This window comes from Candida orthopsilosis, assembly GCF_000315875.1.
Source record: "Candida orthopsilosis Co 90-125, chromosome 5 draft sequence".
Taxonomy (NCBI): Eukaryota; Fungi; Ascomycota; class Pichiomycetes; order Serinales; family Debaryomycetaceae; genus Lodderomyces; species Lodderomyces orthopsilosis.
This window is the reverse complement of record NC_018298.1, coordinates 1,279,937-1,295,737: the sequence shown is the minus strand read 5'-3', so window position 1 is coordinate 1,295,737 and position 15,801 is coordinate 1,279,937. Positions and strand designations below refer to the sequence as shown.

General features: G+C 36.2%; 5 protein-coding genes across 5 annotated transcripts; 1 reads left to right on the top strand and 4 right to left on the bottom strand. All coding sequences in view use genetic code 12, as the record gives it.

The window, feature by feature from the left end:
- Positions 1-2: 2 nt before the first annotated feature.
- CORT_0E05830 (Myo1 protein) lies at positions 3-5,720 on the bottom strand (the record flags this gene model as incomplete). The annotated part of the gene is made up of 1 exon (XM_003870247.1): positions 3-5,720. One exon carries the CDS (start codon positions 5,718-5,720, stop codon positions 3-5), a length of 5,718 nt encoding a protein of 1,905 aa, XP_003870296.1.
- A 1,128-nt stretch (positions 5,721-6,848) lies between these two features.
- Positions 6,849-9,095, bottom strand: CORT_0E05820 (Ccn1 G1 cyclin; the record flags this gene model as incomplete). The annotated part of the gene is made up of 1 exon (XM_003870246.1): positions 6,849-9,095. One exon carries the CDS (start codon positions 9,093-9,095, stop codon positions 6,849-6,851), a length of 2,247 nt encoding a protein of 748 aa, XP_003870295.1.
- A 2,332-nt stretch (positions 9,096-11,427) lies between these two features.
- On the bottom strand, positions 11,428-13,065 carry CORT_0E05800 (Cct7 cytosolic chaperonin; the record flags this gene model as incomplete). The annotated part of the gene is made up of 1 exon (XM_003870245.1): positions 11,428-13,065. One exon carries the CDS (start codon positions 13,063-13,065, stop codon positions 11,428-11,430), a length of 1,638 nt encoding a protein of 545 aa, XP_003870294.1.
- A 246-nt stretch (positions 13,066-13,311) lies between these two features.
- CORT_0E05790 (Mrpl36 protein) lies at positions 13,312-13,887 on the top strand (the record flags this gene model as incomplete). Its single annotated transcript, XM_003870244.1, has 1 exon — positions 13,312-13,887. The coding sequence occupies one exon, from the start codon at positions 13,312-13,314 to the stop codon at positions 13,885-13,887; it is 576 nt and encodes a 191-aa protein (XP_003870293.1).
- An 84-nt stretch (positions 13,888-13,971) lies between these two features.
- On the bottom strand, positions 13,972-15,735 carry CORT_0E05780 (hypothetical protein; the record flags this gene model as incomplete). Its single annotated transcript, XM_003870243.1, has 1 exon — positions 13,972-15,735. The coding sequence occupies one exon, from the start codon at positions 15,733-15,735 to the stop codon at positions 13,972-13,974; it is 1,764 nt and encodes a 587-aa protein (XP_003870292.1).
- Between the last annotated feature and the right edge of the window lie 66 nt (positions 15,736-15,801).

Sequence of the window (15,801 nt, the reverse complement as noted above, 5' to 3'; positions counted from 1 at the left end):
TTTCAAGACAAGTTCAATCTTTCTCTCAATTCCAAATTTTCTTTTTGTAACATCAACATGGACTCTCTTAATTGATTGTTTTGTTCTTCAATTGTCTTCAATTGTAAACCTTTTTCGGTATTTTCTTGATCCAATGAATCAACAGCAACTTTATAATGATTAATTTTATTTTGATAATTGAAATTTTCATCATTATAACGTTTACTCAATTGTGATTCTTGTTCAACTCTAGTTTCCAATTGTTTGATTTTCCTTTCTAAAGATTTAATTGTCTTGTCTGAATCATGCTTCTCTTGCAAGGAATTATCTAATGCTGTTTGTAATGAATCAGCTCGGGATTCCAAATATTTGATCTGGTCATTACTGTACAACTTCTCCTCCAATTGGTGTACTTTGACATTCAATTCATCATTGGCTTTCTTCAAGGAGTAATTTTCTTCATTGGCAACTAATAAGTCATTTCTAATCTTTTGTTGATCTCGATAATCTGACGTTGATGACATTTTCGATTGATTCAATTCCGACCTCACTGCCTCAGCATCCTGACGCTGATTCTCCAAATGATTTTTAAGGAATGCAACTTCAGACTTACTTTGATCAAGAGCAACATTTTGGTTTTCTAAATTGAGATTGACTTTAAACAACTCATCTTGCAATTGCTCTTTTTCTTCAATCAATTTTTCCTTCTCTTGAGTGACTTCATTAACCAATTCCTTCAATCCAGTGATTTGTTTGGAAAATGAGACGATCTTCCTTTCATTCAAAATCTTGTCGTTTTCAAGCTGTCTCAGAGTATCAGTCAAGCTAACAATTTTAGACTCAAGCTCCTCCTCTCTCAACAGCATATCCTCCATCTCCTTCTCGGTATTCTTTTTGGTCAAAATTGCCTCTTCGAGATCCAATTGTAACTGTTTGTTCTCTTTGACCAAGGTTGTTTCTGTTTGCGTCTTGAAATTCAAGTCCTTGTGCAAGTTTCTCAATTCTTCTCGTAACTTTTCCGTAGCCTCTCTATTTTCATAATTCTTGACATGGTAGGACAATTTATCCTCCAATTGCTTAATTTGCTTCTTATTTTCATCCATCACACGAGTATTTCCTTGAATTGTCAGTTCTAGGTTGTCAATTTTCAAATTACAATCCTTTAGTATGATTTGGGATGTTCTCGCCTCCTCCTTGGCTAATCTCAATTGGCTCCTCAAGTCGTCAACTTCTTTTTTTGCCAGTTCTTCTTGACGCTTGGATATAGTAACTGCAGATTCAGCCAATTCCAATTTCTTAAAGTACTCATCTGAACGTTTCTTATACAACTCCAAACCCTGTATTAAGTCCTGGTTTCGGATAGAAACATTGTCATATTTCACTTTCAAGTGAGCAATTTCCTCCTCAAAATCCTTCATTGAGCTCTTGAATTTTTCTTGTTTCACTTGATACAATTCTTCTTCGGATTCTCGAAGCAAAGCTTTCAACCGTAGAATTTCTGACTTTGAAGTACCCAATTCTTCCCGAGTGGATTTTAAAGTCTTGTTGATGTCCTGATAAATTTGGATAAAATCAGGATTAACACCTCTGAATGCGAGTTGACCACCCAAACTTTCACTTCTTGATACAGTCCTACCATTGCTGGGAGAACTTTCGTTACTAGTTGATTCATTAGAAATAAAGCCCTCAATTTGACGTTCGAGGTGAGCCACACGTCCTTGTGATTCTTTAAATTTCTTTTCATAATCAGTTGAGCTGTTCAAACCGCGGCTCGATTGCACCTTGTTCAACTTCTTTTGTAATTCAATGGCATAATTCTCTGCACGTTGATAATTGCTCTGCTCTTGTTGTAATCTGCATTTCAAATCATTAATCTCTTTGTTTAGTGCATCAACACTACCATTGACTCTCTCGCCAATAGCTAGTGACCTTCTCTTTGGTGTTAAGTCACTACTCATCAACGAGCCATTCATGATTCTCTCTTTAATCAAGCCCAACTCCTCCGTCAACTTCTTATTCTCGAATTTTTCTTTTCTCAATGCTGCGTTTTGCTCATTCAATTTCAATTTGATATGAGTGAATTCTTCCATCATTTGACGGCTTGGTGGTTGGTTCTCTTTCTCCAGCTCAATTGATTTATAGTCCTGCTCAAGTCTTTGCAACTTGGTATTCAACTCAGCAATCATTGAACTATACTCATCTCTTACCTTTTGGGCTTGCTGTAGTTCAAATTTGAGTTTCTCGTAGTCGTTACTTAATTGCTTGTGGTCAGAGGCGGATTTTGACAATTTCGATTGAATCAACTCAATCTCTTTCAAGTTTCGTTCCTCATTGGATTTTATTTGAGACAAAGTAAGTTCAGCTTGCTTCAGGGACTCCAAATCACGTTGTGCTGCTGATAGTTGCAACTTTAATGCGCTCACCTCTTTCTGGTATTGCTCTATCTCATTCGATTTCTTTTCAACACGCAATTTCAATGCCAGTACTTTCTCCTTCGCCTCTTCTATCTTCTCCTCGTATCTTGACTTTTTCAGCTCATCTTTGCTCAATCGTGCTTTCAAAGATTCAATCTCTTCTTTCTGTGAGGCACATCTTGTTTCTAGTTTCAGAATAGATGATTTCAATTCCTCAATTTCTTGTTGATACTTATCACCCGCGGATTTAAGTTCCTCGTGGCCAGATGCTCTTTCCGTCAACTCTCGCACTTTTAATTCATGAGATGAAGCTTCCAGTTGTAATCTTTCAACCTCACTTTGCAACTCCTTGATTTTACTTTCCCAAATAGTTGTCTGCTTTTCATGTTTACTTTCCAACTCATCAAGCATGGACGCATGTTTAGACTTTTCCAATTCAACTTTTTCAAGTTGAACTTTCAACTTTGTCAACTCGCCTTGTGCAGAATTATGTTCCGATTTTCTCAGAGCCAACTCTTTTGACCTTATCTCGTAATCACCATGCAACTCTTTCAATCTATTGCTCAATTTCTTCAGATCATCAGATAAAACACGATTGGTTTCTTTTAATTCTCTGATACTGGTCTCCAACTCTTCAATCTTCTTCATCGAGCTTTTACTTTCTGTGCGCAGCTTTTGTAATTGCGTATCCTTCAGCTTAATGATATCATTGTTGGCAATAATTTCATCCTCCAAGGTTTTCAACGAGTCACGTAACTTGACATTATCATTTTCCAACCCTTTGTTCAATTTCTCCGAGTCTTTCAACTTGACAGTTACATCCTTCAAATTATTTTGCACTTCAGTCATGTCCATTACCTTTACAGAATCTTCAAGTAAGGGTTTGATTTGATAGAACAATGCCATCCATGGGTTCTTAGATTTTGCCTCATAAATCTGATTCATAGTTTTGGCTATGATTTGCGACGATTGTAGCTCTTTAATTTGTTGACGAATATTGGTCCTGGTCAAATTGCCTCTAATGCGTCTTTGCAATTCTGTTAAGATAGCTTTTAGAGTCATATCCCTCATTGTCTCCAACTTTGCTAATATACCATTTTTGAAAAAGATTTTAGTAAGGCCAATTTTGAATGTGTCGGGATCCAATCCAGAATCTTTTAATATAAGTTCACAATTTGTTTTTGCATTCTTTCTCAATTGAACATTGTCGCTGATTATTGAATACCGATGGATAAATTCTTCAAACGTTAATTTATTTGGGTACCCAGCACGAGTGATTCTGATACCTTCCAAAACACCATTACATCTCAACTGTCCAAGTACGAGATCCTTATCAAACTTTCTCGCCTTTTTATTCAAATTGGGCAATATACATCTGACAAAATGTGGCTCGGTTGTTTCCAAACGATCCATCAAATCTTTTAATTGTTCTTTATGTTTCTGTGACACAGTCTGCATCATCTTTGAGCCATTTTGAGTCTTCAGCGGCAGCATCTGTTGTTGCGATTGGTTTATATTGTCACCAATTAACTCTCTAAGTGAAGCACTCTTGGACTCGGCAAGAAGCAATTGTAAGATACTATCACTCACGGGATCCTTGTTCTTCTGTAGCCAATTGTCGACATTATATTCAACCTTGCCGGCGTAATGTTGAATAATGAACCCATTTTTGAACTTATTCTCAGCAAACTTTTTATTTTTACCTGCGAAATTGGAGCTTAGTTTCTCCATAAACATCCTGTCTGAAGATTTTGGCATCATACATTCTTCATCAAGTAATTTCAAAACCCCCATTGGGTTTCTTGTCTCAATTAAATCAATAGTTGGTTGTAGATCTTTACCAAAGTCGATAAATTCCCACTGAATATTCTCTCGTAAATATTCGCTTTGTTCTAATATAAAGGAATGATGGTTGAAAAATTGTTGAAGTTTTTCATTGGTGTAGTTGATACACAATTGCTCAAATGAATTGATATCAAAGATTTCAAATCCTGCAATATCAAGCACACCAATGCATAGATCTCCCAGACTGACCTCGTCATTGTTTAAATTCAAATTGATCTTTTTGATGATGAATTGAAACAATTTTTCATACAAGTACTTGGCTAATGCATCGATTGCAAATTTAACTTCAACCGCCCTTTTTGATTTAGTGACATACTCTCTACCTGCTTTGACTTTTGGCTTGAGAAAGCTTTCTTTTAATTTGGAAACATCAACTGCCAAAAGTTCAGCAATCTTGTCAATTGGCGAGTCCTTTGTGAAGCTTGCTTGCTCAGCTTTCGAGGACGTAAATTTCAAATTACCCAAGTGTAGAATAATGGCCAACATTTGGAAAATAAATTGCATTTCTTGTGATGAGAATCCAACTATTTTGAATGCCTCAACTAACAAATTGAACTCTTTGAAATCATCAACCTTGGGTATACTTGTTACTCCACCATTCAAATACTCATAAGTTGATACATCTTTGTTCAACCCAAGACTTGACAAATTTTCATATCCTTTAATGAAATGATAAAATATATGATAATTCCTCTCTTCATCAGCTTGGTGAACCACTCTTGACTTTTCCAATAAATAATAGTCAATATTAGCACCAGCTAGATCCCCAGCAGAGTCAAAATAAATCTGGATAAATTTCCCAAACCTTGATGAGTTATTGTTCTTTATTGTCTTTGCGTTACCAAAACTTTCTAAAATTGGATTTGCTTGTAAAATCTTGTCATCAATATTATCGGTCTTGGATGTGTTGTCATCTCTCAGTGATGCGGTAGTAATAGAGGAAAGATATTGGATGATTTTTTTCGTATTCTCCGTTTTACCTGCCCCTGATTCACCCGTGACCAAGATACTTTGATCTCTCTTGTTGCTTAGCAAGTTACGATAAGTTGCTTCGGCTATAGCAAATATATGCGGTGATTCTTTATCTGTTGGCTGATTACGAAATTTTCGTACCATTGACTCGTCATAAATTGGCAACAGTTTGTAGGGGTTGATAGCCACCAAGAATAAACCTGAATACGTATAAATCAAGTCATCCATATACCGCAAATACAAGTTGTAAACAACCGATGGTTCATTTAAATGGGTCAATTCGGCCATATCTTCACATTTATTGAATTTGGCTGGATTACAGTTTTCCAATCTCGATTGTTCAATTTCAATGGTCGATTCAACATGATTGACATTATCTAGTGATGTAATGGACACCTTGCATTTGCCATGCTCAAGATAGTCTGTTATATACCCTTTAGTGAATAAATCTTTTTCATTGGGTATCCAAACCCAATTCTTGAGTGCAGTATCACCATCGGACTTGGACATGAAAAGTTATAGATGTAGTGTTGTGGAGAGAATTGAGATGACTTGTGTGATTGCTTTAGTGTATAATAAGGGCGGGGTTATGTAGTGTCAAGGGGTGAAGCCAGTGGTATTCTGCTGTTAAACTTGCAGCAAATTGATAGTCTCAGTTGTTACTACTTGGTTTGTAGTAGTTAGTTTAGTTGAAGAAAAAAAAAATTAAACAGTTAAATTCCTGCATATAGCATTTATTTACATAGTGTCCATTTTAGGAAATACGTGCGTCTTATACATATATACTCATACACCAGGTGATCCATAACAAAACCCAATAATGTATGGGGTTAGAGCTACTTTGACACAGTTTTTCTGAAGTGGTTGAATGGGAGTCTATTGCCGGTTGTTTTCTTATTACAATCAAAGTTTTATCATGCTGAGAATATTACGTGGCTTATCAACAAAGATGTCAAAAATTTACCCACAATAGGAAAATGCCATCAATAATCCACTCAAAGGACAATACAAAATCGTCCTGTAGCAGTTGACAAAACATAGATGCTGAGGGGGTAATTGTAGATCTCTTTTGGCTATTTGTCTTTCATTTTGAGTTATCAATACTTTCTCCCTTTCGGTTCAACCGTAAACGGACGCGTCACATTTGACTCCTTTTACGCAATTTGGAACTTAGAATTATTTTTTTGCAGCAAATTAAAGCATAAAAGCCTATATAATCAAAATCCAATTTTTTCATGCAATGAAATATTTTACCAACTACTATCTCTTGTTTAATTCATAAAAAGAGAAGTTCCACATGTTGTACTAAATAGCCCAAACAGAACAAAATATCGACCCTTTTCAAACTTTTCAGTTTGCATTGAATTATCCTCCGTATTTGTTTCGCAGCCAAGTAGGACAACGAACGTAAGATCCAGAAAACCCTGTTTATCCTTTTGAAAGATAGTTGAGTTGGAATTGAAGGGCAAAGAAGGTAATGGCAACTATTAATGTAAAAAGGTATATGGAAATTATACATATATGTATACACATAATATATGAAGAGAACTGAAACATTAAAATTCATGAAACAACAACTAGAACCATAATTGTCTAAACTCCAAGCATCAAAAGAGAAAAACAAACTAAGCTTATAGATCAAAAATACTGGTTCATCAATGGTGAACTTGCATTCAAACTGCCGTTGTTACTGGCAACTGGCTTAATTGGAGAAAACTTATCATTTGATCCAGCATCGTGTCTTGTAGCAACTGTTGGCAAAATAGGAGGGATCATGACAGATGGACCGCTACTATTGATAGATGTTGCGGATGACTGCATCATGGCTCTCTTTTTTCTAATCTTTGATTTGGTTCTGCAAAGCAGCAGCAGCAGCAGCAGCAGGCCCATCATTACTGCTTGCTGCTGCTGCTGCTGTTGTTGTTGTTGCTGTTGTATTCCTGAAGTTGATGCAAATGATGATACGGGGAAATGGGTAGGCGTGTTACAATTGGAAGTAACACTATTTGTTTGACTTCCACCAGATCTCTTGTTGGAAAAAACCGAGTATTGTGAAGTTGCTGATGGTGGCGTAACTGGTGGAGCAATCAGATTTGAATCGAACCCCAAAGTTGATGGTCCAAAGAAGGGATGGGGTGATTTGGGTGTACGTAAATGACCTGCGCCACTTCCCCGGACACTAAAATAATCATCAGATTCGTATGCTTTGTATGAGGAATATGGATTGACACAGTATTCATCTTCATCGTCTTCTGAGTCAGATTCTGAATCTGAATCTAACGTTGGATCACTTAATTGAGGAAATTGTAACAATATTTCAATAGTTTGGATGAATCGAGAATCAATTGATGCGGTTGTTGAGTCACAAGTGGCAATTATCTTGTCCTTATTGTCGTAGATTGATTGAATCAAGAAAGAATTCTTTTCATGGAATTTCTTCAAGACGTGGATAACCCCGACAGCTTCATATTTCTTGGTCAATACTTCAGTCACTTTATTCAATTGAATAATCAACAAAAGAGCTATTTTTTTGATGGTCAATAAAGTTGATTCATCTAATCCATTGAGGAAAGCTCCATGAATTTCTGGTAACTTGTTTTCAATTTCTTCGTGGTCCTCATTATCAAATGTGGTGTCATTGGTATCATTGAACACTGGCTCATCATCTTCCAATGCATCATGGTCAATATCAGCATCTCTATCAGTGTCAGTATCGGTATCGATATCTTCTTGATCACTTTCTTCGTAGTCCAAATCAATGTCATCGGCAATACTTGAATGTCTATAAATGTTGGTTTGATGACTATAGTTGCTATCATTGTTGTTTGAATAGAGGGTATTTAATTTTTGTTTCAAGGGGAATTTAGGAACAGCACCAACATTTTGTAATTTGACCTTCATCAGTTGTTGGTGTTGAGATTGTTGCTGTTTGCGTAATTGACGTTCTTGTTTCCTTTTCAATCGGTTTTGCATCTTGATTTGAAGATATTGTCTCCTCTTTGGTTCAATTAGGACGTTTTCCAACAATTCTTTCAAGGTGATGGATGCATTGGGAATTTGCAACATTGAACAAGCTAATAGATTGGCAGTATAAGCAACTAAACTTGTAGGGACCAGTAAAAAAAACTTATCGTATAATGATAATTCACACAAGAATCTTCCCACAGCAGTAACAGCACTCAATGTACTAGCGGAGGCAGACTTTGTAACTTGCTCATTAGCGCCATTCACACTACCGGAATGCAATGATGATAAGTTGTAGTTTGGTGGTGTAATACTAGGATTAATAATATTGGAATGCTTGATACTTAACTGTAAACAATCTTCCAAAGTTGGATGACCAATGGACCATTCTAAAGTACTTAGAATATGCATTTCCATTTGAACAAACATCTCCTCGTCGTAAGCATTACGACACATGATAGTCAACTCCTTCAATGTTGGAACTCGCGATTTCTTATCTTCATATTTCCCAGCAATCCACAATGCTGTGCAGCCAACCAATTGATAGTGACGTTTGAAAACAATTCTTTTGGCACAATAACGATCAATAATGTTTAAACAAAGGAAAAGTGTTTGTGGCTGTAATCGGAAAGATGAATGCAATTCAATCAAGAAATCCAACAAAAATGGACGCATAAACCATTGGATTTCCGGTTGTAAATCAATCATTGATGGGTTGACCGAAGACGCCGATTCTAAATGAGCCAAGGTTTGAACTATTTCAGTAGAGTATTCATTAGTCAACTTCTTATTGGCTTGTGATTCCAATAACTCAAGCATGGCATGGTATTGACGTGGCTTGATATGCTGTGGTGGACCATATTTGGGTCTATGGTGGTGGTGGTGCTGTTGCAGTGTTTGTGGGTCTTGTGAAGTGGACATTATGCAAATGGTGTATAATTATGTATCAATGCAAGGAAAAGTAACAATTAAGAGTAAACTGGACAGAATGCAAGTAGTAAATTGGAATGAAATCAGATTATTAAGTCAAGCGAATGATGTTAGAATGTGATTTCAAATTGTATATAAACGAATGTAATGGTGGGTAAATTAAATCTTTGGTGATATATCTATCATAAGCAAGACACTTTGTATGAAGAGAAAGTTGTGATTGAAGGTATTCAAAAGGATGGTAATATGACAATGGTAGTAGAGCTGATGGTAGTGAATGGTAATGCCAAAAGCAAAGTGAATTGTTGGTTGAGAAAAGAAAAACAGTAAAACTCAAAAGAATGGTACTTTGAATAATATATAAATGAATATTAATGTATAAAAGAAGTAGATCCCTCCTTTAAGTTGTAACTCAATAACAAAACAGCGAGTAGAAAAGAAAAAAAGAAAAAAGGCGTATACCAGAACCCACATATGTTTATTTTTTGTATTCTATTTAAGCGTGTAGTTTATAAATTGATGCAAAATGGAAAAATATTTAAAAAAAAAGCAAAGCTAACACAAAAACGTCTCGTGACAGTACATGTCTACAAAAGCATCAGCCTGTACAGAGTACAGACTATTAACGAGATCACAACTAGAAAGCTGGTCACAATAAGGGAATGCATTTATTATTTGGGGGTTTCCACAAAACCTCCATCAATCTTCTCCTTTCATAAGCTTATTGAAAATTCATTTTGGCGTTATAAAATTAGACGCCGAAAGAGAAAAATAAAATAATTAAAAAACTTTTTTCTGGCGTTTAGCCATTCATACATACATATATACATATATATATATACATATATTGTTTTAGCATTGATGAATTACACAAACCACCATCCATCGATTAAAGGAAAAGCTTCACAAAACCGTAAACAATTGGGTATACAAAGAAGAATGTAAACAATACCTGTTACTCTCCCCCCTTTAATGCACATCGGTTTTCACTTTTCTCTACACTTCACGCGTTATATAAATCGTTTTGCAATTGAGTACTCCAGGAGTATTGATGCCAAAGGCAGAGATCTCCTGGATCCGCCCATTCTATACTCAGACACAACATTTCCCTCAGTAACGTTTATATTCAAGGCTTTTTATAAACAAGCGCGTATTATTGTATTATTTAATGACGTAATGCTCATCATCTACACAATAATCAGACGGTAGAGCTAACTTGCCGGTCCTATCTTCTTTGAAACTCATTCATCTATCCCTGGGCCCATAACACATCAAGTGCGGCTTTCCGAATTTACACAGATTCATGTACAATATCCTTGACGGTTTTATCCAAGTGGTTTTATGTTCCCAACACAGGTGACTTTTTTTTTCTCGCGAATGTCACAAGATTGTTGTTTGTGACATTTCCTTTGTTTCTATTTTTAAATTTGTGTAACCAAAAAGTATCGCGTGCTTCGAAAATTTAACCAAATACAGAGAGACAGAGAGAGAGACCCAAAGGAAAGGTATACCTGACAAAACACGGCCCTAAAACCTCACAAACAGAAATGGATTAAACACAATAATCCCGAGCAATGGCCAATAGTTTAGCCACAAGTGGCCAAAGGAGCACGGAGTTAATATAGTATATATAATATTACATTTCAATGAAGTTATTTTTAGTCGCGTCTTTGACGCGCAAATGTAGCTTCAACAAACCTGCAAAAGTATAAAGTATAATGGTGGCCGCATCCTACATGTGCTGAGTTAACCTACAATATCACTGCTCTCCAACTAACTCTCTTTGTCGAACACGACCAAGTGGTGTCTGGTCTAACTGTACAAGGAGTACTGAATACAACATTTAAACACTGGTCTTTGGTTGCAAAAACGTAAAAAAGTTTTAATAATATTTCCTTTTGGGAAAAGGGAGGACGCAAAAGTTGTACGCGTTTGTTTGCTATTGATGGGGATACTCATTACAGCCCTTTCAGTGGAATATAGCACTTGTATATATATAGAAATACAATCGCTTATTGCAAAAGCAGATGTCATAATATTGAAAGGGAGAGAGTGCATCAAAGTCACATAAACATTCTTCGCTTGCCGTCAATAGCTAAGAGAATGTTATATTTACTCTGAGACCGTTTTTATGTCACTTCACCATGTGACACAGCAACTTAATCTTACGACAAATGCTTACCAAATACAGACTCTACTTTTTCTCTTTTGGTCAAAGAACCATTACTAGATCATCTCCCGTCAATGACTACACGTGCGTTGAAGTTAGATATACATTAAGACAAATCACAATGCTCTATAATCATAAACATATACTTTCCATCTAGAAAGCACCTCTTCCTCTACCTTGTGGGGCACCTCCTTGCTCTCCTTGTTGATCATTGGTAATAGTTTCATCAATACTTAGTAACAAAGTAGCTGCTTCTGTTGCTGATTCAATAGCATTAATTTTAACCAATGCTGGTTCCCATATAAAACTCTTCAAATTATTACCAATATTTTCCAATTGGAAATCAATTCCATACCAAACATCACCTTTTGCATGTGCACTTCTTAATTTATTCAATAGTTCAATAGCATCCAATCCAGCATTTTCACACAATTGACGAGGTATAACTTCAAGAGCCTTGGCAAATGCACCAATAATCAATTGCTGTTTTCCAGCAATAGTTCGTGAGTAATCACGCAAGTATTTTGATAATTCCATCTCAATGGCACCACCACCAGCAACAATTTGATGATGGCTTATGGCACGCTTGACAATCATGATGGCATCGTGCAACGATCTTTCAACTTCTGCTATAACTTGTTCAGCACCACCACGCAATATCAAAGTACATGTCTTGGCTTGTGGACATCCTTTGAATATATTGTATCTTTCACCACCAATTTGTACTTCTTCAAATTTTTCACAAGTTCCTAAATCCAGGGGTTCAATTTTGGAACATGTGCTTTGCACGTGTCCTCCAACTGCTTGAATGACTCTGTCCATATCTTCACTGCTTACACGACCAGCACAGAATATATCTCTATCAGCGAAATATTGTGTAGCCAAGTCTCCAATAGGTAATTTAGATAATACAATGTTTGCCCCAGAAGCAACAATGGCCTCCAATTTATTCAAAATAATTTGCCATTCCGCATCAACGATTGCTTGATAGTCTTTTACTTGATCAATTCTTACTTCAGCATTATCTTTTTCGGCCTTTAATTCCAATTCTACATTCAAGGCTACTATCTTGGGGTTAACAAACAGCTTAGGTTGTTGTTCAAATCCAGCGTATGAAAATGTCTTTTTGAAAGCAACACCGTCAATAAACATACTCTCTTCTAATGCTCCACCAGGTACTTTTTTAATTCCAATCAACTTTTCATCCAAATCATTTTGATCAAGACTTAAAACAGCATCAACCACCATTTTGGTAAAAAATTCTGAATTACTACTAATCAATTTCGATGACATTGCTGTAGTAGCACATTTTTCCAACGATTCTCTAAATTCTTGCTCATTTTCGTTTTTAACATCAACAGCAATCTCTTTAATCTTTTCAACACACAATTCACAAGCTTTCCTGTATGCCTTTGTGATCAAATACGAGCTCAATCCATCTTCAATGAAACCCTTGGCTTCTTTTAATAACTCTCCGGCTAATATAGTCACCGAAGTAGTTCCATCTCCAACTTCAGCATCTTGAGATCGAGAAATATCAACCAACATTTGTGCAGCTGGGTGGACGATATCCAACAATTTCAAGATCGTGGCACCATCATTTGAAATTGTGGTTTTACCATTTGAGGATACTATAAGGATATCAGATCCAAACGGACCCAAAGTTGGACGTAATGTATCTTGTATAGCTAAACATGCATTTATGTTGGTAATAATCTGTCCTTTTCCTTGCGAAGTATCAGTTCCTTCTTTCAAGACAACAATTGTTGGTGTCTGATTTGAAAAGGCCATCGTACTATTCTCAAAAGATCAATTGAATAAAGGATAAATAGACGTGTGGAGGGTTAGTTGTAAACACTTGCAATAGAAGATGGTGGAAACTCGTTTGATGAGAGGAAGAAAAAAAATTGTTACAGAGACAGATTTGGTTATTTGTACACTACTTTTGACACTACTATCAAAAATTTTTCAGTCAATTAAGCACCAACAAATACACGAGGCCACCAACTAACATAGACATATAGCACACTCCACACCATGTTATCCCGAATAATTCCTAACAAATCCATACTATCCTCCATGGTATGCCAACAAATTCGAAACAAACAAACGATATCCATGGTTGGTGAAGTCAATCTATCTTCTCGAAGAGTTATGCGTAAGATCAAATTAGGCAAAGCACGTCCAGCTATAATGTACCAGTTTGACACATTAGTTGAACTTAGCGATGGTTCAGTAATTAAACGTCGATCCCAAGCTCCCAAGGATGAAATCAGAATGATTAATGATCAAAGAAATAGTTTGAAATGGAATCCACATAGAGCCGACTTAGATACTTCTGATTTAACAGCAACCGGTAAAATTGGTAAGTTTAGAAGTAAATATGCTGGATTTAGTGGTGAAGAAGAAACTCAAGACAAGAAGGAAACTAAGGGTAAGGATGCTGAGAAGGAGTTGTCTTTGGAGGAGGAAGAGACATTGAAGGCTAAAGAAAAAGAGTTGAGCAAGGCAAGAGATCAAGAATTATTTGATTTGATGGGTGAAAACGCCGAAGAAATTGTCGGTGGTGGTAAATTGTATGACAAGAAGGCTGACAAGAAGAGGTTCAAATAAGAGAGGACTATTACTGGATGAGGAATTGTTATAATTCACTTGTAAATATATACATAATACACAATGCAAAGACTTTGTGCATATCTATTTAAATGCTCTCTCTTTTAGTATTTGTCTTAAATAACCGTCTGTATCAAAGTGCTCCAAGTATTCAACAATGGTACTAACTTCCCAACCGCTTTTCCTAAACTCTTCAAAGCACCACCGCAAACTTATAGGATCGCGGTCAAGGACAGTTTGCTTTGATAGGATCTTCAAACATTCAACCATACCAAAAGGAGTTAGACGGACCAATTGACTAAACTCGTCCAAAAATCCGTACCGTTTGAAATCAATTAGTTGATATAATTCATTCGTTTTGTACGGTCGAAAATCAACCTTTTTAAGGAAATTAACATAGTATCGCACTGCTTGTCGATTATTGATTGTTGATATAGCTCTAATAAGCTCAATTGTAAACAATTCTAATAACAGATCATCATAATTTAAATTCATAAATTTCAAATAAAATTCTTTGAAAAAAGCTTGATCTCTGTTTTTCCATGTATGTTTGAACATCATCAAGTAACTAAATTTGCTAGTTTCTAGATTCATTCGTTGTACCATTGACAACGCTTCGGATACTTTACCCTTTTGGAGTAACGTTTCGACAATCGTCTGCAATTCTTCACTGTTAATAGTAGAATGGGCAAAGATTGTGGAGACAATCTTTTCAGCATTTGATTCATCTCGAAGTTGAATAAAGCTTCTAAGCAAAGAAGTAAGCGACGACCTTCGTAGTGGACTGTGTAGTGTCTTCACTAGGGTGTGAAACTTGTCAGCAGAATGCTGGGCGTAAAAGAAAAGTTTGTAATCAATCATATAATCTGTGTCAAGACAAGCTGGTAAATTATTTATCTCTTGCTCAATGAGGGTTTCATTGTGATGAAGCTGAAATGCATTGATCAATTTCTCCACATACAAGGAAATCTGATTCGCCGAAGGGGCGCTAATTAAGACAATTGGTTTAGCTACTTGCCAAATTTTTAGTGCTTTTATGGCATCGCTATTTTCCAAATTCACCTCTAGCATTGATAGTATAATCCAATGTTGCTGCTGAATAGACATCCTGGCAAATACTTCATCGTCAACATACTTAAAAAACAAGTGGTTTGCAAAATAGTTTCCATTAACATTTGAACTCAAATACATCAAGCTAGTAAACAACTCCAAAGGATCTATTCGGGTACTTATGCGCAAAACCTGTAGTAGACAATACGAATTCATGGGAAAGTCCGTGAGTGAACTTGAACTAATGATATCAATGAGCAATTTAATTTTCGGATAAGGGACTTCGATGTCATTTACGATATAATTCAAAATACACATTGTCGCCAACGCAATTTGATTTTCATTCATCAAGAGTTGCAAAAACTCCATTCTCAAAGTATTGGCATCTTTACCTTGATATTCGTGCCTTGGAAGGATCTTGGCCCTATGCAAGACCCCAAGGCTACTCAAAATTAGGTCCACATCATCTTTCATGACGATTTCACAACAGTCCTTTAGCATATATTCACGAGCTTTGGCATTGCGCAATATGTTCAACGGTAGTTTTACTTCTTCGTTTCTAGATTTTGCTAGCTCGGTAACCACATCTTGAATGAATGTGGAATCAATAGTCGAATAAACATCTTTCAACTCTTTTATTATATCATATGTGGACTTGAGTTGAGATAAATGTTTGATGCGCGAAGATGTAGTGTCATAGATTGGTGCTTTTGAAGATAAACATCGCGTACAAATAAAGTTGCATGGTCGTATTCGTTCTGGTTGTAATAATCGTCGTAATGGGGTTCTAGAGTACATATTAGTTTATCATCATGCCAGTTGTGCGAAATAAGTAGGGTAGAAGTGTTATCTGATGGTGAGTCT